Source organism: Catharus ustulatus, chromosome 3 (genome assembly GCF_009819885.2).
Source record: "Catharus ustulatus isolate bCatUst1 chromosome 3, bCatUst1.pri.v2, whole genome shotgun sequence".
Lineage (NCBI taxonomy): Eukaryota > Metazoa > Chordata > Aves > Passeriformes > Turdidae > Catharus > Catharus ustulatus.
Genome location: NC_046223.1, coordinates 114,822,315 through 114,845,314, shown reverse-complemented (window position 1 = coordinate 114,845,314; position 23,000 = coordinate 114,822,315). Strand labels below are relative to the sequence as shown.

At 43.8% G+C, this 23,000-nt stretch overlaps 1 protein-coding gene across 1 annotated transcript in view; it reads left to right on the top strand.

Moving 5' to 3' along the window:
* Positions 1 to 6,648, top strand: part of CDC5L (cell division cycle 5 like) — a 30,388-nt gene extending 23,740 nt beyond the window's left edge. Inside the window, exons 15-16 of the mRNA XM_033055902.1 lie at positions 4,896 to 5,108; positions 6,182 to 6,648. Coding sequence (XP_032911793.1) covers positions 4,896 to 5,108; positions 6,182 to 6,286 — 318 coding nt within the window. The 3' untranslated portion in view covers positions 6,287 to 6,648. The remainder of the gene's footprint in view (positions 1 to 4,895; positions 5,109 to 6,181) is intronic.
* The last annotated feature ends 16,352 nt before the right edge of the window (positions 6,649 to 23,000 follow it).

The following is a 23,000-nucleotide window of genomic DNA, read 5'->3' as shown; positions in this document are numbered from 1 at the left end:
TTACTGGAGGTGAGGTGTCCAAGGCCAGGTTGGGCTTGGAGCTACCTGGTCTAGTGAAAGGTGTTCCTTCCCATGGCTGGAGGGCTGGATTGATTTCATCTGTCTGGTCCCTTCCAACCCAACCCATTCTCTGATTCTGTGCTCTTTAGTGTCGCAGCAGAAATAGGAAATTGTGTCAAGCCAATGGAGGGGTTTCGGTGGATAAGCTGAGTTAATGTTTAATAGATTGAGGCCACATTGTTCTACACTAGACATACAATTTTGGTTTGATACTAATTCCAAGCCTCAGTTTCCAGCAGAATTTACTTATCTTTTACTATATTGAGGGTAACTCAGGCCTGGTCAAACTCTAGACAGATATAACAGCGTTTCAAGACAAAAATGGAGAGTTCTGTCCAAGAGCTTGGAACTGAAAAAACATTTTCAAGTAGAGAAATTATTGAACTTTTTTTTTTAAACCTGCTATTGTTGAGTGCAGCATAATCTTGTAAAGGCAGATGACCCCAGCATGGCCAGAGGATTCTGTAGTGTGGGGGTCTTGTTGGAAATGCCTGGCCTGGAGCACAAGCTGCTGCCGAGCTGAGCGCTCTCACCCCAGACACTGCGGCTGAGCCAGCGTGAGCCAAGCTCACAAACCTGCCATTCCAATTAAGTCAATCCATCTCCTGCCAGCAGAACTGAATTTGGGAGGGCCACGTGTGGGTCTGAGGTGAGGAAGGAAGTTACAGTAACGTTTAGAGCAGTCCTATGTATGTTCCAAGAGTGCTCTGCTCAGCCGGCGTAGCTGAAGCTGGCAGAGGATTTCTCTGCACAAGCGAGGCAGCTTTGTGATGATGTTGATTCTCCAAGGTCACGGAACAGGTTGGTTTACTTTGACTGTAGCTCTGCTCTGAACATGCAGCAGTTTTTCTTCCATGTTTGTTTAATCCATCCAGCATGATTAGGAAGATCAATTAAAAGACAAGAGAGCTTAATGCTGCTCAGGGATTACCAGAAGCTCCACATTAAAGGGAAGGAAAACAAACCAGTCAGTGCAGTGAAAAAGCCCTTGGAACTGAGGAGGGTGTCCTCAGCAGACCTGGTGAGATGAGAATTCTGAAAATGCAGTTTTTAAGGCAACTGAGCTCTTCTTTCCTCAGGGTCAGTTTTTCTTAAATCTTTCCCAGTGAATGTTTGTTCTCATAAGGAGTCATTCCCTGTCCTTCGTTGTCCTTAGTTAAACCTTACAACTAACATCTAAAGTTTCCTTCCCAAATTTAAGTCCCTCTTCCTTTCTCAGTAGCTGTAAGAACAGATGATTTTTTCACAATGAACTCTGTGATATTTAAAGCAGGGTGTTGTATCTTTTTCTCTTTTTTTGTTAGGTAGAGGAAGAACAAACCAAACAAACCCTGGTTTTCCAGTCGGTCTCCCTTTTCTAGATCATGTTTTATAAACCTCTGGTTATTTCTGTTGCTCTTTTGGCTCTTTTGTCTGCTTCTTGTTTTGGTTTCTCTTCCTTGGTTCTATAGTGCAGTACTGAAAACTGAACACCACTTTATGAGCCATGAGGGAAAGTTTTTACATCAGAGATTTGGGATGGGATGAGGCTCTCACACTTGCCTTAACATCATGTATCATCTTACCCTGTGTCTGTACATGCTGTTCTCATTTTGCTGTAGCTGGTATAAAAGTCAGCAGAACCAAAGCTGGCCAAGGAACAGTACAAAATAAATAAGTGGAGAAATCTTTCAAATGTCTTTACTCTTTCTGGTAGGTTCAGGGGGAAATAGTTGTCACATTCTACTCAAATCTATTTCTTTGCTTTAAGCAAATAATGTAGACTACTGTTTAAACACACCTCTTCATAACTGCTTGGAATTTTTAGCTTGGTATCTGAGCCTTAAAATTTTATGAAGCTTGAACTGAAATTATATGCAGTTGTTGGCACTAATGCAACAGTCAGCAATTTTTAATAAATAGTATTTGTTACAAAAGCTGAGACCTCCTTTTGACCTTTCTGTAGTAGGTCCTAAAATTTTGTAGTTGGGAGGGAAGGGAAAAGGTGGTGAGTGTTCACATTTCTCCCTAAGCAGAGAAGGAAGAAAGGGCTGTTATTTCTGGTTTTAGATACTTGGGAGGCTTTTTTCTTTTCTTGTTTTTTTCTTCTTACAGCAGTTAGGCCTGTGATAATCCAAGATGGACAAGGAGCTAAATAAAAAAGCAATATAGGAACACATTACCTAGGGAGCTCTACTAGTTAGGAGTCCTGACCTGCTCAGAAATATTAAGTCAATTTCTCATTGTCTGAAAATTTCAAGAATGCTTAAATAATCAGGGTCTGAGTATTAGACTTGAACTGGCTTTGTTAAAAGCTTTAAATTTAAAAATGCTTTATTATATCTAACACCTTAAGACAGTACACACTTAGAGTGGGATTGATCTACCTGGTCTTGGATAACAGTGTCTGAACAAAGAGCTTGTGCTCCCTTCACCATCAGTGAAGAGCCCTTCACTGAGGTGTTCAATCTTGTCCCAAGGCCCTGGATCAGATCAGCCATGCCCTGGAGCTGCCAATTTCTCTCCTGATGACAGAAACATCTCCTGTGACAAATTCAGATTTTGATGCCTAAAGCCAAGCAAAGTGAATCCCATCTGAAGAGTATAAAAGTGCCAGACTAAGCCAGTACTGCCACTGCTGCTGGTGCTGCTTGGAACATGGGGATAGTTCAGGGCTTGTGACCACAGTGCCCTGATCCAGTCCCTTTTCTGTATGGTGGGGATAGTGCTGATAACTGTATTTATGTCATCTGTACTTAGTGTTTAACATTTTATTAGAAAATTAGGTTCTTGAGAGATCATCAATCACAGAATGCTTTGGCCTGAAGGGATCTTCAAGCTTAGCTTGTTCCACCCCCTGCCATGAGCAGGGACATCTTCCACCAGACCAGGCTGCCCAGAGCTCTATCCAACCTGGCCTTGGACACTCCAGGAATGGGAACAGCCACATCTCTGGGCAGCCTGTGCCAGGGCCTCATCACCCTCACAGAAAAGAATAAGATCTTCCCTCAGGATGACACAATGGTGGAACTTCTCTAAAGGGTCATTTTTAGCCAGCTCTGAGGAGTGCCATTGTGATGGGAGTTTAATTTCACACCAGCTGTACTCTACGTTGTGATGCTGGGAGCAACGTGGACAGTTGATCTTTGTTACATTAGGCCTCTGTTGCAAATGAAATTCTGTTTGCCTGTGCATCCATCTATTCCATGATCTCTAAATGTCAGTGGCCCTCAACACACATTTTTCATCCAAGAAACAGTAATTGGAAAGCAGTTCATTGACCGCACAGCTGTATTTGTTGTTGCAGTAATAGCATATTATTTACCAATGAAGACATTTAAAGCTTTCATACTTTTCCATCAGAGAGTATCCTCACAAATCCCTAATCTATTTATTTAATTTTCTCTGGATTTATATAAATATTGAAAAAGAGGCGCCTTTCTGTATGCTTAAAGCACCTTGGGCATAGCTGAAGTCTACACTGCAAACAGAGTTTGAAAAGAGCAGCAGTCTGCATCCCTCTCCCCAGGAGCAAACTCCACAGCTCAGAAAGTCAAATTTCTCTTTCACTCACCCATTAACAGTTTGCTCCCTTGACCATTCACTCTGTTTATCTCTGCACCAGCAACTAAAACTGTTCTAAATGAGTGAATAAATTGTTAAGGAGTAGGAGGGCACATTACAGAACCCTGCAGCTGTGTAACAGAGGGTACTTCAGTACAGTTGGAGGGCTGATGAAATGCACTTTGCAGCAGCTTGGTGTGTAGGACTCTGATGGCTGACTCTAGTTTGAAGGGCAGATCCCTCTTCAGTAGTTCCTTCCCAAAGGAGTTCCATTTCATTGGTAATAATGATATATTGGGTGAGTGTAGCAATGAAAGGTGCTGCATTTTGGTTCATTATTGGTAATTTCTTTGTATGTGGGAACGTTCACCAGCAAAGCTTTGATTTTTATGGAAACAAGGCAAGGTTTGGTGGCTCAGACACTGTGGTTCTGAATTAGTCTTTTATATTTTAACACTTGAGAAACTTTCATATTATATTTAATGTCCTGCACTAATACATGGTTATGTGTGGCAGAAATAAAAATCTGAGAAGTTTGATTCCTCTTCTCTTGAGCTTGGCATTCTTCACACAGTCCTTCCTAAAAAAAGACGGTTCTATTTTTTTTTGGGGGTTCTTTTTGGTTTTTTTTAAGGAAGTAGCATTAAAAGGAGCCTTATGTCCCTGTTCAGACATGTGAGCTGTTGCACCTCGCCACAGTTGTGCTGGAAAGGACTGTAAATCTCATCTCATTCCAGCCCTGCCATGGGCAGGGACACTTTCCACTATCCCAGGTTGCTCCAAGCCCCATCCAACCTGGCCTTGGACACTGCCAGGCATGGACAGCCACAGCTTCTCTGGGCAACCTGTGCCAGGGCCTCCCACCCTCACAGGAAACAATTTCTTCCAAATATTAAATGTAATCTAATCTTCATCTTTAGGCCATTTGTGATTGGGATTCATTGTTACAGGTTTCTGTGGTGCCTTCTTCCAGGCTTTAAAAATTCTGATGGCTATTTAATTCTTTAGTGCTCATTTAATTTTACCCCAGGTGCAAAAATACGCAAAGACTTCTGTTACCTTTGCTATTTATAAATGTTTTATACAACATTGATAACGTGTTAACACAAACATGTTCAATTATTTGTGCTGTGTTCCAGTTCACAGAATTTTGTAATTTGTGTCACTTGTCTCTTTATGGATTATGTCTGGATTACGATCAACACAATTCCACAGATATATTTTTACTTTTTTTTTTCTCTTGACTTTTGAGTTCTGGGTAACTAAAACAACTCGTGGCTTCCTTCTGGCAGATCAACAGAGGCCACATGACCACTGAAGCCAAGAGGGCTGCCAAGATGGAGAAGAAGCTGAAGATCCTTCTTGGTGGTTACCAGTCGCGAGCAATGGGGCTCATCAAGCAGCTGAATGATCTGTGGGACCAGATTGAGCAGGCCCACCTGGAGCTGCGCACCTTTGAGGAGCTGAAGAAGCACGAGGATGCTGCCATCCCTCGGAGACTGGAGGTGAGATTCCAAAATCCTGTGCCTGAGGTTGGACAGGCACCACATGGAAAAAATGTTTTTACAAGGCATGAGCTCTGAGCTGCACAGCCTGAGTTGGTGTCAGGTTTTTAATGCTCTCTTACAGTCACACTTTTGGCTGTTAGCAGATTCATCTGCCTTTTACTTCAGTATCAAAGATTCTGTGATGCACATATTAGAGGCTGGGACTAATCTAGCAGTGTGTTCTCTAACTTTGGGGTTTTTTTATTTCCTTGTGTGGTTTATTTTATAAGTCTTCTGCAGTGCGCAAGTTCCATCTCTCTCTTGATTTATTTCAGTTTTAATTACTGTTAGAACTTTGGCTAAATGTAAAACTTATCTAAAATCTCCTTCTTCCTTAAAAGTCAGTGGACTAAATGCTGGTATATACCTGAAATCACTGCCTTTGAGCCACTTTTCTTGGTTTAAGGATATTCTCCTTTTATTCAGCTAATGAGACAACACTTAATCAAGAGTCAGTCCTATGTTTGAATGAGTGCCAGCCTTTCTTTCCAAGTGTTCACCTGAGCACAATTTTATTGTAATGTGGTTTTCATCCAGAAGAGAGGCTTCCATTGAGGCTTCAATATTCTCAACCACTTGCTATAAAAAAGATAAAATGCATCAGTTCTTAAAACTGATTTTGTGAAGATGATTTAGAAATGCTGATAGATGTGTCTACAAATTCAGAAGTGATTCATTGATTTAGTGGAAGATAACAGTTAAAACATACTAAATCACTTGATAGCTGCTAATAGCACCTGTTTTTGCTAAGTGGCAAGGTTCCAATTTGAAATCTCTCCTTTTGAGGCATTTGATCTTAGCTGCTGTCAGAAACAGGGTGAGCTACCTGACATTTGAAGTAAGATAACTGATTCTTGATACTTTACATCCACTGCTCTGTTTTACATTTATATTTAAAGTAAGTAATTTCAACAATGTTCTGTCTTAATTCTGAGCTCTTCCTCTGGAGGAACTAAAATACAACTTTTGGTAATGATCTCCATGGATGTGACTGATGGAAAACTGACTGTTTAATGATGTTTTCCTTCCAGTGTCTGAAGGAAGATGTGCAGCGACAGCAGGAGAGAGAAAAGGAGCTCCAGCAGAGATTTGCTGACTTCATGTTGGATAAAGAGACTTTTCAAGCAAAGTATTAAAGCACAAAATTCCATCTGTCACTGATGTAACATTTCTAAAGTGTGCAGATACTTCTCCAGCAGCTTTTGCCAGCAGTTGCAGAAATCAGGTGTAGTAGTCTGCTGTTTCCATCTTGTCAAGTTTTGTTCCTTCAATGGACTATTCCAAATGCTCTAGGTATGAATAGCTCTGGCCAGTGTTAAAAATGGGATGGAAATCTCCACGATTTTATTGAAAGAAAAGAAAAATCACTCTGGTATGATTTAGCCATGTCATCATTTGCTAGGATTATCACGTTATTGCTCGTGTTTTATCAGTCTTAAGACCTGTAAGATACCTGCAGAATAATGTCTTTTGAATAAACCTGGAATGTTAAAAACCAGTGAAGTGATAATGTCTGTCTTTTAATGAAAATTGGATCTTCACATATCCCAGCCCTCCTTTTTGTTTCTGGTGATCCCTTCCTCCTGCTGCTGCCTTTATTTTCCATGACTAATTTGTAATAGGAATTACCTGTGCAGGATAGTTGTTGTCCAGATAATAAATAGCATGTTCCCAACTATTCTCTGTGCCTGTGAATAAACACTCCCAGCTTTATCAAGGTGCTCTAATGATCATACTGGCATCATCTCCCCATCCTGGAGCCATGGTAGGGATACATTTTATGAAGACACCCAGCATGGCCTAATGGCTAATGGAACCATAGATTTCAGCAGAAAAATGTACTGTTAAATTTTCTAAGTGTTAACTTTTATAAATCATCATGCTTTGTTCCCATGGTGTGGGAAAGGAAAGAAGCTCTGTGTTTTCCTTTTACATATCTCAACAGGATTTAATTGTCTCATTGCTTTGTCTTGAAGGGTAAGGATAGAATTAGGGAAAGGTGGGAATGTGCCTACACTTTGAGTCTTTTGAGCTGTGGCTTGTGGAAAGGCACAGGGAAAAAGGCAAAACTGTTCTTAACAGCACAAAATCCAGCAATTAAATACATCCAGTAACATGCATAGTGCAATTTTGCTTGGATATATTTGAAATTTAAATGAGGATTTTGCTGTCTGGAATTTTACCAGATCACAGTGCCACTTTGCTTGGCCTTGGAAATGTTACTGGGGAGCACTGTCAGGGTTGTTCCTGTGTCTCTCAATGCCATCCATGGAGATCAATGATTACCAGATTTTTTAAATGTAACCTGGGTGAGTCCTGCTGATCACTTACAGGAGCAGAGACACAGCCAGCCTTGGAATATCTTTCCCTTTACTCACCAGGACATCATTCTTCTGAAGTATTAATGCAATTATAGACTACATTCTTCTGGAAATGTGTTAAATATTTAACTAAGCCAGAACACATCTGGAACAAAGTATTAAGCATCAATCTTGTAGCATATGGGGTATTTTAGCTTGGATGGTTATACCCAAAAGGAAAAATCATGGCATATCATGTCAGTTCATGTGGTTGTGTGGTAGCTGGAGATATTAACAGAGAAACCCTTGTAGGTTTACCAATACCACAACTACAATTGTTTCCTTTCTTTTCAGGGCTGCAGCAGAGCCTCTTTGATGTGCCCTGTATTTTTGATAGCTCTGGAGCTAGGCAGGTATTCAAACACTGCCTAATTTATTTAAATGACAAATTCAAAAGGACTGACCAGTCACAAAAGACTTTTCTTTTTTGAAATGCATACAATTACCAGTCATTAATTGCAGCAGGCACAAGGTGCTTCTGTTTGAGAAGTACCTGCAGGAGGTGTGCTCAGTGTTTCTGCAGTGCAGTTTGTTCACACAACACTTAAGTGTTCACAGTTTTCCCTGTCTTTAGGCAGAGTTTTTGTCCTGAAGTTTCTATCTCAAAAATGAAAAAAAAAAAAAAACAAAAAAAACCTAATAAAGTCTCTTTCCTTCTTTAGAGCTTGGCTGTGCCCTGCTTTAACTTTTTACCTGCCTTCAGCTGCCTGCTCTAGATCTGCTGAAATGACCCCAAAACGTTCACACAGGGTGCTCTGTGCATTTTGGGTTTTTTGGCATTTGTTGGTTCTAGAATGCTGTGAATGGAGCAGCAGAGCCAGGCTAAAACATCCTGAGATCATTCAGGTGTGGGATCTTAAACAAGTCCTTAGGAAATCTGTCCAAGCAAATTTGGATGCTGGTAGGTGTCACTGCTTCCAGCTGCAGGTGATGATGGAGCTCGAGCTTGCCAGGTCTGTTTCTTGGCCTTAAGCCCAGTTTATCTCCTGAACAGCACTCCCTGAATCTCGTTCTAAATGGCTTTGTAGCTAAATGCCTTTGTAGCTAAATGCAGATGCTTGGTGGACACAAGAGTGACCAGCACATCTTGACAGCAAATTTTTATTTAAAAATTCTGAAGCCAGTCACTGATTTGATGTTTCTTTCCAAGAACAATAATAAGTATGACCATAAACAATGCAAACTTGTGAACACTTCACTACAGTAGGGAAACTCTAACCTGACTGACAGACAGAGGTGGGATGGGGGTTGTGCTGTGTGTGTTAACAATTATTTTGAGAATTATTTAACATTCTCCCCGAGAAATTCCTCCATTTCCATTCAGCATGCCAAGATATATCTGCAAGCTTTTAAATAATTTCAGCTGATGATTTTCCTCCCTTCCTGGAATCAGACTTGGCATTTACATATTGGATCAATCCCACAGCTGGAGCCTGCTTCAAAGTCCGTGGAGTTGATAAGGCTGTCATTTGCTTCAATTGAGTTGGATTCAGGTACCTGGGAAAGCCAAGGGGACTAAATTGTAACAGCTGGGTGTCTCATCCATACCCAGCAGATAAGGAGATCATGAGCTTGAGCTAAGGGGGAGACTCCTCTGAGGCACAGGAGGTTCCCTGTGAGAATTCCAACAGAGCTGAAAGCCAGCTCTTGCAAACATGGCAAACCTCCAGAGAAATAAGCTCTGTGTAACGCTGTAATTAGTCACGGCAGCCAGCAGTGGCCAAGACACACCAGAGTTCTCTGGCTGCCTTAAAAACACTTCCAGCGCCAACAGGAGCATCTTGTCTTTGCCTGTTGCTGCTTCTTTGCTTTTTGCACCCTGTTAGCTGGGACAAGCGTTGGGACAGCACATTTGGGTTAAAATGCATTAATCCAGCTTGATTGTCCAATCCCCTGGACAGGGCAGATGTGAGTTGGGCTCATTTCCAGGTAGGAAGTGCAAGTGAAGGTGGAAGTGGGGCAGAATAGTGTCCAAAGAAGAGCAGTGGAGTTGGGGGGTCTGGAGCACAAGGGAGCAGCTGAAGGTGCTGAGGGGGCTCAGCCTGGAGAAAAGGAGGCTCAGGGGGGACCTTCTGTCTCTGCACAACTCCCTGACAGGATGAGGCAGCCAGGTGGGGGTCAGGCTCTGCTCCCTGCTAACCAGTGACAGGGCAAGAGGAAACAGCCTCAAATCACACCAAGAAGGGCTAAATTTGATACTGGAAAAAAATTCTTCATTGAAAGGGTGATCAGGCATTGGAACGGGCTGCACAGGGAAGTGGTGCAGCCACCACCCCTGGAAATGTTCAAAAACCGTGGAGAGATGGTGCTCAGAGACCAGGTTTAGTGTTGGGCTTGGCAGTGCTGGGTTAATGTTTGGAATTGATTATCTTAGAGGATTTTTTCGACCTTAATAATTCTGTGATTGCCTCTGTCAGAGGATGTCCCACTTCATTGTCTGCCTAAAGTGAGTGTGAAACATGGGCTGTGGTGCTCCAAGGCCAGTAGCTGACATGAGGTAACTACCCACAATTAGGTCCTCTGACAGACTCAGCTGGATCTGTGCCCCTGATGAAAACACTGGGAATTCATTGTTTTTTGTCATCATGGCCTGAACACAGATTTCTAAATAAAATGCATCAAAACCCATGTTTGAACTTTTGTTTTGGCTGCAGACTTGCTAACAGTATCATAAACCAGTGTGTGAACTTTGGCTTGCCTTCAGTATCCTCGGTCAATGATGTTGCTGGAGAAGAGAGATTATTGTGGTCTGGACTTAATCTGCCTCACATTCATCTCTGGAATCCAGCTTGCAGTTATCTTCCATAATGTGGGTTCAAAGCAACACCTGTCTCCTCAGCAGGATTTAAAAGTGGAGTATCAAATAGCATTTCCCCCCTTTTCCTAGCAGAGTGAAAAGCACATTGAAAAATAGCCAGATACTCATCTCAAGGCAAAGTGTCCCTGTAACTGATTCCAGACCTCTGTGCTCTGCCTTTGCAGGGCTCCAGTTTCTACCTCTCCTTATCAACAAAAAATACCTGGTTCTGCTGATCTTGAAGACTTGCACTGTCATTAAGAGTGAGATCAGACCCTGAAAAAGACTTCAGAAGAAACATTTGACACATATCTGAGCCAATGCAGCCCTGTGTCTCCACTACATACACACAATTGTCTCACCCTTTGAAAGTTCCACACTAAGCACTTTTGAGACTTACAGTAATTTCACCATTATAAGCCGCACCATTTTGACTAAAATTTTGGTCCGAACCCAAAGTGCGGCTTATAATCAGGTGTGGCTTATATATGGACAAAGAACGAAAAGTTGCTGTTTTAGTTTGGAGGACAGGTGTCTGCTGAGAAAGGCAGGAACTTCTCTTTGAAATGGAGAATGTAAACCCCCTCCCTCCAAATTATTATAATTTTGAAATCAAGGGGCTCTCAGGCAAAGATATGGAAATTAGGAATAACAGTTCTTTTCTAGGGAAATTAAAATAGAAATACAGCACTACAAAGAAACAAACCCCAAACCCTGACACAGTCAGAGTACAGCCTGACACCCATCAGGCAGGGTGTTGGCAGCAGTCCCATTCCATGGTGGCTGCATCCTCCTGCAGTGACAGATGTGGCTCAGTTGGAGCAGTGCTCCTGTACAAGGTGCAGTTTCCCTCCGGAGCTCCAGTGGGGATGTGGAGAAATCCGGTTTTCCTCTGGAGTCCAGTGGAGAAAGGGGCTCCCTTAGTGTCCCAAACCCTCTGTTTTATCTTGGTAAGAAATGTTGGGCTCTTCCCCCTGGCTGGAGCAACTCCCAATGGGATGCAGTAATTTTATCAGTCCCACAGTGGGACTCAATGGCCATGAGCAGAAAATGACTGGCTGGAGGAAGGATGGGCTGTGAAAAGATAAAGAACAATGGCCTGCCTGGTTTCAATGGATGGCCCATTAGCAGAATATCTCCCGTGCAGATAAGGATCACTGCCCCACCCTCAACAGATGGTGATAGAACAGATACCTTTTATCACACTCTGTATTGTAACATGCGGCTTATAATCAGGTGTGGCTTATGTATAGACAAAAAAACAAAAAGTTACTGAAACCCAGAAGTGCGGCATATACTCAGTGCGGCTTATAATCGTGAAATTACTGTAAATAATTTTGAACCAAAGGGGAGTAGCTGTGGATAAAAAAAAGAGGAGCTTCACTTTTTTGGTTGCATGCAGGCCTTTAGGTGAGTCATCTCCCCTCCAGCAAGCCTCATTAGCTTTTTATATATTTAAATGAGGTGGCTTTAACCAATTCCTGCTGCCTCAGGATGTGATGCACACAGTGGGTGAAAAGGTAAAGAAGTGGGTATGAGCAGTGTTTTACAGCATCACTTCTGCTGCTGGTGTGATTACTCATAGCGGGTTTGATTGTTTGCCAGTTATTGGGGGTGTTGTCTGGGTTTTCTGTAATTTATTGAGAGATGCTTTAGTGTCAGGGCTGGAAAAGTCTTGCTTTCAACTCAAAGGTTTTTCACAGATCAGATTAGACAGGTTCTGCCTCACTCGATGACTTTCAGGTTTCCAAGACACAACCGTGGTGCTAATGTGTTTGGATTCCTCAAGGATTCCTCAAAGGAAATGCAAGAACGTCTTTTAGGATCATTTATGCACATTGAAAGCATTTACGAATTGCAACACAAGGAAACACAGACTATTTTGTTATTTATTCACTTCATACATCACATCTTTAGCCAAGTACATGCTACTGTGAGGTGAATGCCTCACAGATCAGACAGATGTGTGTGTTAGGTTCCCCTCTTCTCCTCCTGCTCCCTCTCCCCTCTCAGGACAGAAACTTGGGGTCTATTTTGTACAATTATCAGGCCAGTAGCATTTCTAAGTGTGTTGTGCATCTTAGGTGAGACTGTGGCCACAGTGAATTCGATGGGAGATTTGGCTTCAGCTTCAATGGAGCTGGGATTTCCTTTCCTCTCCTCTCCTGTCTGTATTTGATGAGCCTTGCTGTCAGGAGAAGAAAGAGATCATCTTTTGAAAAATAGTCATGAATGCTCAATAAAGCTGAATGAGCCAGCCAGGATTACGTTTTTAGCTCTATAGCCAGCACAATCTATTCCAGAACTAATTCTGATTAAAAGAATCCACTGGTTGAACCTCAGACACAAAGGCACCCCTGGAGTAATTCAACTGTATGATATATTTATTTTTTTAAAAACCTAATTATTGCATTGATCTTTGTAATATCTGGCTCTTGTGTAAAACATTGATTTCAAAGCTGTCTCTCTCTTATCTATAATTGTTCATGAATTATCTTAGGACTTGAGCAGGACCATCACTGTAACTGGGTCTTAAAAAAAGAGTAAGTTTACTGACCACATTAATTAAGCTCCATGGCAGACCATAAAATTACTATAAATAAAAGTTAAATTATTCCTTAGATTGTGTTCCTGCACTTCTTTTCTTATTTTTGACTCAACCAAATCAATCTCTAGCACAGAACAGGCTTATCCCTCCTTGATCTATGCTCCTGCCAAGCACTCCAAGGTCTGGGAAGATGTAGGGCCTTTCATTAGACTTTATAGGTGGAGAACACAGATATTTGCAAAGTCCTGAACTCTGAAACTCACCTCCCTATTCCAGCTGGTTTATTCAAAGATATTCTCCCTTCAAACTGCTGCTTCTACATCCTTAGCTCATCCTAGCTCCAACAGTGACCTCGAGGGTTTTGTTCCCCATTTGCTGATGCTTTAGTAGAAAAGAGTCAGTGCTGGTCATCTTGCTTGGAGTTAAGAGGGAAACAAGACAAAACCAGGAACAGGAGTTTGGTGGGAACACACCCATGAGGTGTTTCCATCCCAAACAATAAATGGTTGGTCATTGCTTTAGAGGGCCCTGAGCAGTTTCTGTCCCCGTTGCAGCAGATGTTTAATCACACAGTTGTGTCACAAAGTGCCTTTCTGGGGGAGATGGCAAACCTTCAGCCCTGTCATGGATTGGAAGGTCTGGGTCTTAGGTCACTCTTTTGCCAGTCCCAGAGATCAACCCCCCAGCACCACTGTGCTGCCTGGAAAGCACCGAAATTCTGGTGAAGGCAGAATTCTTTTGTTTCTTGCTTCCTGCCTGGTCCCTAGAGAGGAAGATGGGAGTGTCTGGCCACTTTCTACCTCATGGAAGGATTATGCAGTCGGGAAAAAAAATTATTTTATATATTTCATGCTTGCTATAGCACATCCTGTGTATTTTATAGAATCACAGCATCTTTAAGGTTAGAAAAAAACCTCTAAGATCATCAAGTCCAACCATCAACCCTTCAGCACAATCATGTTCACCATTAAACCATGTCCCACAGTGCCACATCCACACAATTTCTGAACACTTCCAGGGATGGTGATTCCACCACTGCCCTGGGAACCTTGTCCCAGTGTTTGACCACGCTTTCTATGAAGAAATTTTCCCAAATATCTACTCTAGAGCTTCCCTGTTGCAACCTGAGGCCATTTTATTCTTAATAATGGCAATGTTACCAAAGCCAAAGAAAAAAAAAGAAAAAAAGAGGTGCTTGAACCTACAATCAATATAAAATATCCCACCTCATCCTAAATCACATTAAGCTGGGGATGAACTTAATCATGTGGGTGAGGACAGAACATTGAATATGATTTCCTAGCAGGTCCTGTAATGTGTTGTTAGCAGCAAAACAACCCCTCCAGCTCTGCATTTAACTTCCTTTCATTGCAGATGCCTTTTGGTTAACAGCAAGGATCTGATTTAATTTTACAGTTACCCGGTGACCACAGGACGGGGATTGTGCATCACCAGAGAATGCACAAACGTCTGCCTGCCTCCCCTTCTTCCAGCAGGAGCACAGCCAAGCCCGTGTGGCTGTGACTGTAATTGAAAAAACTGCTGAATCAGCCAGAAGGACAAGGGTTCACAGAGGAATTTGGGCCAGGCAGACACACGTCCTGGGAAGCACCAAGCAAAAAGTGACCACAAATAGTGACATGGCCAGGAGAGGCTGAGAGGTGTCAGCTGGGTGGGAGGCACCTCCTCACCTACCAGGACAGTGGTTTGCATCTTCCTCAGGAGAGGAAGAGGAGGGGCAGGCACTGCTCTCCTCACTGCTGGGCAGTGACAGGAATGGCCTGAAGCTGTCAGGGGAGGTTTAGGTTGGGTTTTAGGAGCAGGTTCCTCACCCAGAGGGTGGCTGGGCACTGAGCAGCTCCCCAGGGAAACGGGCACAGCACCAAACCTGGCAGAGCCCAAGGAGCATTTGGACAACGCTCTCAGGCACAGGGTGGGCTCCAAACCCAGACTCAGAACTGCAGCACAGCAGCACAGAGCTGCCTTTCCCCACCCATGTCCTGGGTTTGGGGAGCAGGAGCTGGGAACAGCTGCACGGCGGCTGAGAGCCTGTCACAGCACACAGCTGGAAACAGTTTTCCTGCTGGGGCTGAGCGCAGCCTCCAAGCCCCAGGGTGGAAGGAGGATGCTGCAGGGAGGCAGGGCAAGGTGGAGGAAGGGAGGGACACAAGAAGCTGTAATGAAGTGCACGCTTGTGCATGTGTGAAGGAACGACCTGACACGCAAGATGTGTGCCAGCAAAATTTAGGAGAAAAAAACCAAACTGAAACAAAACAAAAAAAAATCCCAGTCCTGATACATCTCTGCTCATGCAACACATGCAGGGCTGACCTCAGATGCCTTCTGTCTGGCATCACCACACTCCCAGAGATGATGGGACTCAGGTGATGTGTTTGGCCTTTGGCCATCTCTGGCTCAAGCTCTGCAACAGAGAACTTGGCCCAATAAAAAACAAAGGAAGAGACAGGCACAACTGGAAGGGAATCATCACCATCATAACTCTCTGCTCAGTAACTGCTGCTGAGCAGTGTCTGGACCAGGAGCTGCCCAATTCTGCACTGTAGCAACAAAGCACTGAACTCCTCTTCACCCCTTCCCAGGCCAGACAGACAAGAGCACTTCAAGGAAGAGGTTGGAAGACTTCAGTCAGATTTGTCTTTGTTTATTATATCCAGTCACCATTAAATGAAAACTATCTGAGCAGTCCTTGGGCCTGGGTGTGGAGTGCAGAGCTGCTCCCTGCTTGCTGGCTGTCCCTCTGAGGTCACAGGGAGCTCTGAGCAGGGCATGGCCACATCTGGAGCAGCTGGGGGCACTGGGTCTGTTCAGCCTGGGAAGGGGAGACTGAGGGGAGACCTCACTGCAGTCACAGCTTCCCCATGAGGGGCAGAGGAGGGGCAGGCACTGATCTCTGCTCTGTGGTGACAGTGACAGGACCCAGGGGAATGGCCTGAAGCCCAGCTAGGGGAGGTTTAGGTTGGATGTGAGGAAAAGGTTCTTCACCCAGGGGGTGGCTGGGCACTGATCAGGCTCCCCAGGGCAGTGGTCACTGCACCAAACCTGGCAGAGCTCAAGGAGCATTTGGACAATGCTCTCAGGAACAGGATGGGATTGTTGGGTTTGTCCTGTGCAGGGACAGAAGCTGAACTCAGTGATCCTTGTGGGCCCCTTCAGACTCAGGATATTCTATGATTTTAGGAGTCTATGATTCTGTGATCTGTGCCAGGAAACTAAACCACACCTATCCCTGCCTCGTGCATGGATTATGTCCATGGCCTTATTAAACTGGTTTTCCCAGGATGATAACTATGTCAGAAATTTCCCCTGGCCCCTGTTAACATCTGAGGAAAGCCTAGGAATCCATGCTGCAAAGGGAGCACTGGGTCCAGCACACTGGTGACACATGTAGGTCATGTTTATATATTTCATGTTTTTTATAACACATCCTGTGGATTTTTATAGAATCATAGCATCTTTAAGGTTGGAAAAGACCTCTGAGATCATCAAGCCCCTTCCCCAGCTCTGTTCCCTTCCCTGGACACGCTCCAGCCCCTCAATGTCCTTCCTGAACTGGAGCCCAGAGCTGGGCCCAGGATTTGAGGAGTGACCCCACAGCTCCCCTGGAGCACGTCTGCATGTCCCCAAGGGCAGTGCCAGGCATTGGCTTCCCCAGCTGTGCAAACACCACAGAGGGAATAAAGATTGTGTCAGGTTGTTTCTCAAAATCACATCTCTTCTTCCAGGCTGGGGCCAGAGAATGGCAAATAGGATGCAGGATTTGGCTCCACAGTGTTCACTGTTGTCATGACTCATGAGTTATTTTTATCTTTTCTGTAACAGAACAAATGGCTGCAGTAATTAATCTCTGTCTGTTCTGACAATGGCCTGGCCAAAACACATGATGTTTTTGCAGACAGTGTAAGAAGAGAAGCACAAAAACATCATGTGTGTGAGTCAGTATTTTCAGTATTTTCCTTAGGTTTGCTTTTTACATGGTTTAAAATACGCTTACATACTGCATTCAATGTATTAGACAAAGTTAAAAGGAGCAACAAGTGCTGTTGCACAGGTTAGCTGCACAGATACAAATCTCTGTTTTGAAGCTCAACCACATGTGAAACAAGATCTAATCAAATCATGGCAATGGCAAAATTAATTTGAGTCTTTTCAAGGGGATCCAATCCCAGTGGAGGATTTTACTCTGCCAAGCTCCTTCCAACTTTATTGGATGATAATTATTTCTGTAGAAAGAAATGTTGCAATCAAACATTCCCCCAACAGTACTTTTGTTTTCTGCAGAGCTGGTTGAGCAATGAAAAGATTTATTAGTGGAGAATGTATTAACAAGGAATTTGTGGAGAAACAACCAAAAAACCAGTGAGTGGAATTTCCACGAAATATCTCCATGCTGTGAGTTTGCCAAGCACACAATTTGCAGATGCCCAGCACTCCCTGTGGAGTAACAACCATACCCCAAACTCTGTAAACAAGTATTTTTGCCACCCAGAATGCCTGAGGGGGAATACCAGTTTACAGTAGTGTCACAGAATCACAGAAGGGTTTCAGCTGGAAGGGATCTTAAAGACATCTCATTCCACCCCCTGCCATGGGCAGGGACACCTTCACCATCCCAGATTGCTCCAAGCCCTGCCCAGCCTGGCCTTGAATAATCCAGATCTACGGACCCCAGTTCATCTGTGAGCCCAAAGGAGCAAGCACTTCATCTTCTGAGTTCAGGCTGCCCCAAATTGTTGGCTGAACTAAAACACTGCTCATCCCATAAGCCTAAATTATGGTTTCTTATCCCTTCCTATGAAGCTCCACATTCTCATGGTCAAGAGGATACGAGCCAGACAAGCCTTGCACGGACTTATGCAAACACATTCTGAAATGAGAAATATCCATTTTCCATACACATTACTCACTGCTCATGTACTATCTGAACACTTTTGCCATCCTCCTATTGAACAGAGTTTTCCTTGCTGTGATCCATGAGACAAGACAACAATTAGGCTTGTCCTTAAACACTCAATTGTTGCCCAATAAGCCATTTGTATAATACTATCATTTTTGAGATCTCAGAGAAAAAAATTGTCCAAGTCTTGTAGCAGCAAATGTGCTGCTTTTGCTTCCTTCAGACTTTGTAAAAGTGAGAGGAAAGCTTGTTTATGGCATTAATTAAGCCTTTCATTTTTATTTATTAAATCAAATAATCTTTTCTGAAGCTTCTTTTTTCCCCACCTATGGGAAAAAATGCAGGCTACATATCCTAGTTCTTCCAGTGCTGGGGTATCTGTATTTGTGTTGAAGATAAACAGTGACAAATTTCTCTTTTTTCCAATTTACAGAGAGTTTGGACTGATGTATTTTCTGGGGTTTCATGGAACTGATGTGTTTGATAGAATTCAGGGGATATTTTTGAAAGGTTAAAGGAAAATACACAAGTATTTCCTGAATTTGTTTCTTCTTATCCCATCGTTTACATGAACTGTTCAGCAAAGGGAAGCAAGAGCTGAGCTACAACCAAACCCAGACCAAAGCAGAGCTTCTGGTAGGAACCATGTTGGGATTAAATGATTTCCTTTGGTTTGCATCCAAAACCAAGCTGAATGTGGATTTCTGGGTTGAGTTTCACTTTGAATTTTTGGTTTTATTCAGTTATGAAGAATTAAGTGAAACTTGGGAGGTTCAAACCCTCATTGAATGATCCTGAAAAACGATCTGCAAAACCCCTTGCTATGGAGTCCAATTTCATACCTTTGATCTCTGTGGATGCTGGGAGCAGCACTAGTGTCTCTTCCAACCTATAAAAAACAGGCAAGTGAAGCCACTACTTTTTTTTTTTTAATGTAAAGACTTAGCTATTTAAGAGACAATAACCAATCCAAATCATCACCCTGGGCCAACTGGAAAGCAGGAAATCCCAGAATTTGCCCTTCTCCCAGACAAGGTCCATCAAAGCCAGCAGGTACCACCCTGAGCAAGCCAAAAGCCTCCTGAGAAATATGGAGATGAGCACAAACAAGGGTCTTACTGATTTTTTTCCTGGAAAGAGGAAAGCATTTACCTTCCTCAGCCCCCAGCTTGTGCTGGAATCACTGGCAGTGCTCTTTGGGCTCCCCATCACGGTCAGGATGATCCATGAGATCCCATTTAAGTGTGCAGCTGTCACTGAGCAGCACATCCCACCTGGCAGGAGCAAAAGGGCAACTGAGCCACTGAGCTGGTGGCCATCCAAGTAATGAACATTCTACTTCTGCTTATTTGCCCACCTATGCTCAGGGGAGTAATCCCATGTGTGCCAACTTTGGCAGGAGAGATGGTGCAAGAACTTCCTGCCCCACCACTTTGAATCTTCAGAGTTTGTTTTTTAGTGGGAGTAATTTCCATGATCTGGCTTCAATCCTGACCCACACGAGGTGGTATGATGAAACTGGGGATGGGGATAATTGCACCTCAGGCTGAGGATCTTTTGGGGAAGAAGAGACCTTTGGAGCTACTGTCTCTCCCAAAATACCCTCAGGTACTCCTGCTGGACTCTCCTTATGGATGTGTGACACATGTCTCCTGCTTAAGTCATCTTTATGGAGCACGTATTTCCTGCTCCCTCATGTTTTTATTTTCTTCTCCCCCTTCAAATGCTTCCTGCCTTTGGCTGTCTGTGACTGAACTCCCTGGAGCCTTTATAGTCTTGGAATCTCTCCACTTCTATAACTTGATTTTACTGTTTAGGAGAAAGTTTGATTCATCCCCCCCAAACCAGAAAGTGAATAAAGGGGAAAAAAATCCTGTTCACCCACCAGCAAAGGAGCAAGATAAAAAAGACAAGATTATTCTCATTCAGCTATTCCTGGCTTTGGAGTGCATTTCATTTCACTGTCTGCACAGGCCTTTGTAGCCACCATCTGATTGAACATTACTTATACTGCATATTATAGGCACTAATGAGAAAATGATTCTAAATTGCCCCTAGGGATGGTTATGATTAAACTATTTGCCTTTGCTTCCTCTAGTAAATTAAAGCAACCAAAAGAAAAAGCAGAAAAAAAACTAAAATCTGGAAAGCAGTCAGAATAACGGTTTGGTAAAGTTTCTGAATTCCTAGGAACATTTTTACCCCTAACCTGGCGATGGGGTGTGTATTTCATGCTGCAATTTGAGGCTAAAGCTGCGACAAATATGTGACACAGGGAGGCATTTTGGGGAGCTGAACTGGGCATGATTTTGTGTGTTGTCAACCAGCCCTGATCAGCTTTAATTGCAGCCAACTGCAGCTGCTAAACCCCTCTCTGCCACTGAGGAGCTCCTCCAAGGCGTCAGGCGTCTGTCTCTTAAAAAGAGCATTTCAGAACCTCACATACCCAGAGCCTCATTCAGACATTTTATTTAAACTCTTAAATCTTTTGAGCTTCGGATGAATAAACAAGTCCCTGAAATGCAATCCATTCTTGCCGGTCAGGGTTTTGCAAGTGTTTTTCACAGGGAAGAAACAAAATGTCATTTGTGTTTCCTTTGGCCATTTTAAGCGGGGCGGGATTTGGGGAGCTGGGAGCCGCGTTCCGTTCGCTGTGCCTGGGCCTGTGTGCGCTCACGCACTGGGGCTTCACTGGGACTCTCATCCGTGATCATCCACGGCTGCTGAATTACCTGATGAATTAATTAAACGTGTGAAAACTCTGCGGGGCGAATTGCCAGGTCACTGCTTAAGCACTGGTTAGAATATTGGCGCTGGTGGGGTCCAAACAGGAGCCCACAGCTCCCTGGTGGTCCCCAAGCCTCTGCAAGGTGGTCCCCATCACCTTCACACCCTCTAACCCGGACAGTCTCACTTCCACCACCCAACCCAACACGCTGGAGTCAATTACTCCTTGTGGTTTGTGGCTTTGTGGGTTTGTGGCTTTGTGGGTTTGGTACCAGTGACTGGGAAAAGCCCTGAGCTGACCTGTCTGCCAACACCCCAAAGCACCTCTGTGCTGCAGATTCTGACACGTGATTCTGTGCTACAGCCCCTGCAGATCCTTGGGGGTTCCTCAAAAGATAACAAGGTGCAGAGCTTAGAGACCCAACAGAACAAACAAATGCTGCATTGTTGAGTTTTACTGTAGAGCTACTAATGATTCTACACTCCAGATTTCAAGAGTGTGTCCTGGGTTTATTCTCTATATATCACAGGGACATGAAAGGAAATTATTGTGAGATTATCTGCATGATACCCGAGGTCACATGGAGCTTCAATAGCTTGGGATGAGAGGACCCTGTTCTTCCTTTCCTCTGGCCACAAAGAAGGGATCACTGAGAAATTCAGGCGCAGTTGTCTGCACCAGAAACCTCTGAAGCTGGAGGAGTTTTGTGGATAAGCTCCATTTTGCTGGGATAATGGAGACAGCTCCAGGCTCAAATGGTCTCTGAGGTATCAGGCAAGATCGTGGCCCAGTGCTTGTGTCAACACAAGCACGAGAAGGTCGCTGGTATTTGTTCACACAGCTTAATTTGGGGTACACATCACTGTGATCCAATCTGTGCCAAGGCTTAGGTGTATAATTAATTGTTCCCCTTGAAGCACATGGAGTGATGAGAGCAAAAATCACATCAGCTGTGAGAGCAAAACAACTAAACACAGCTTTGAAGGTAATTTGGGGAACACAAGCACCCAACCTACTGCTCAGAGAAGAGAGGCTTTTCCCTTTAGAGGCTCCCTAAGGTGCATTAACTACCCAAAGAAATGTGGATCATGGTGGCAGAAACATCTCAAATAAGACAGGATTTGGGCTCCCTGTCTCACTGCAGTGCTTCGCTGGCCCTCAGAGGATGATGAGACACTGGCACAGGGTGCTCAGAGAAGCTGTGGCTGCCACATCCCTGGAAGTATTCCAGGCCAGGTTGGATGGGCTTGGAGCAACCTGAGGCAGTGGGAGGGGTCTCTGCCCATGCAAGAGGGTTGGATTGCCTTGATATTTCAAGTCCCTTCAACCCAAATCACTTATGAATTTGTGGCTCTTGGTTAAAGTCTAATTTTCTGTACTTGGCTGATACAGGTATCTGCACCACCAGGTCACCCCTGTGGGGTCTGGACATGCCTGTTTCTGTTCATGAGTGCAATGGGATGGAATGAAAGAGAGGAGCAGACAAGACTCTTCTGGATATTGTCATAACAACCCAGAGCTGTCACTTCAATGTCCTGTCTCCCTGGGCAGAAGGACTGTGGTTTTGGTGGCAGAAATGCATTTCCAGCTGACCCCAGGCTCAAACCTGAAGGCAGAGTGTTCTTTGTTTCCTCCCCACACTGCTCCCTCCCTATAACTGGAAGGTTATGTGTTTCTTAGCTACTGGTCAGACTGGTGGTGCCCGCCAAGAAGCTTTCAGGGAATTTCCTCACTATGTAACAAATTTATGAGTCATATGAAAATCTGGGAAATGATTCAACCAGCTGTCTTTCGTTGACTCAAAGATTTTTACAACACCTCGGTGCCTCATCTTTGATTTGAGCCAGCAGAATGGTTTATTGTAACATCAAATGGTCTTATGTTCACTGGAAGGATGCTTCCTACTACCAAAAAAAAAAAGAAAAAAAAAAAAAAGCTGTAAAACTTTTGAAGGCAGCCTGTCACTAGGTGAGGGATGCACAGAGCAACTGTGATCATTCTCTGTGAGCTGATGGATGTGGCTGGATTGCTGCTTCCCTGCAGGATGGCTGCAGAGGTGGCTGTCACTGAGCAGTGGCTGCCACAGGTACAGCCTTTCTGCATGGCAGAAACCAGACTTGCAGAAATTTCTGCCTGTATTTGGGTTTCAGTGGCTATTTCATCAAATTTTAGTGAATCCTGACTGAGCAGCAACACAGCTAAAGCCAGGGAATGTTATTCTTGCCAGGTGGGAGAGGCAGAAGTGGACCAGGACCTTTCATCATCGTGGAAGATGCTCACTGTAGGAGACATCAAAGAACAAACACAAAGAACACAAAGAACATTCTTTCCATATTCTTTTTTTGGACAAAACCACTCAGAGCTGCTCTTGGCTGTGCTGGAACCACTGGCAGCCCTGAGCAGAGATGCAATGGGCAGCCCCAACTTACAGGTGATCCTGTGCTTTTTAAAAACCATATGGGGAATAAATCCATGGCACTAGAGCTAATCAGTGAGTGGGAA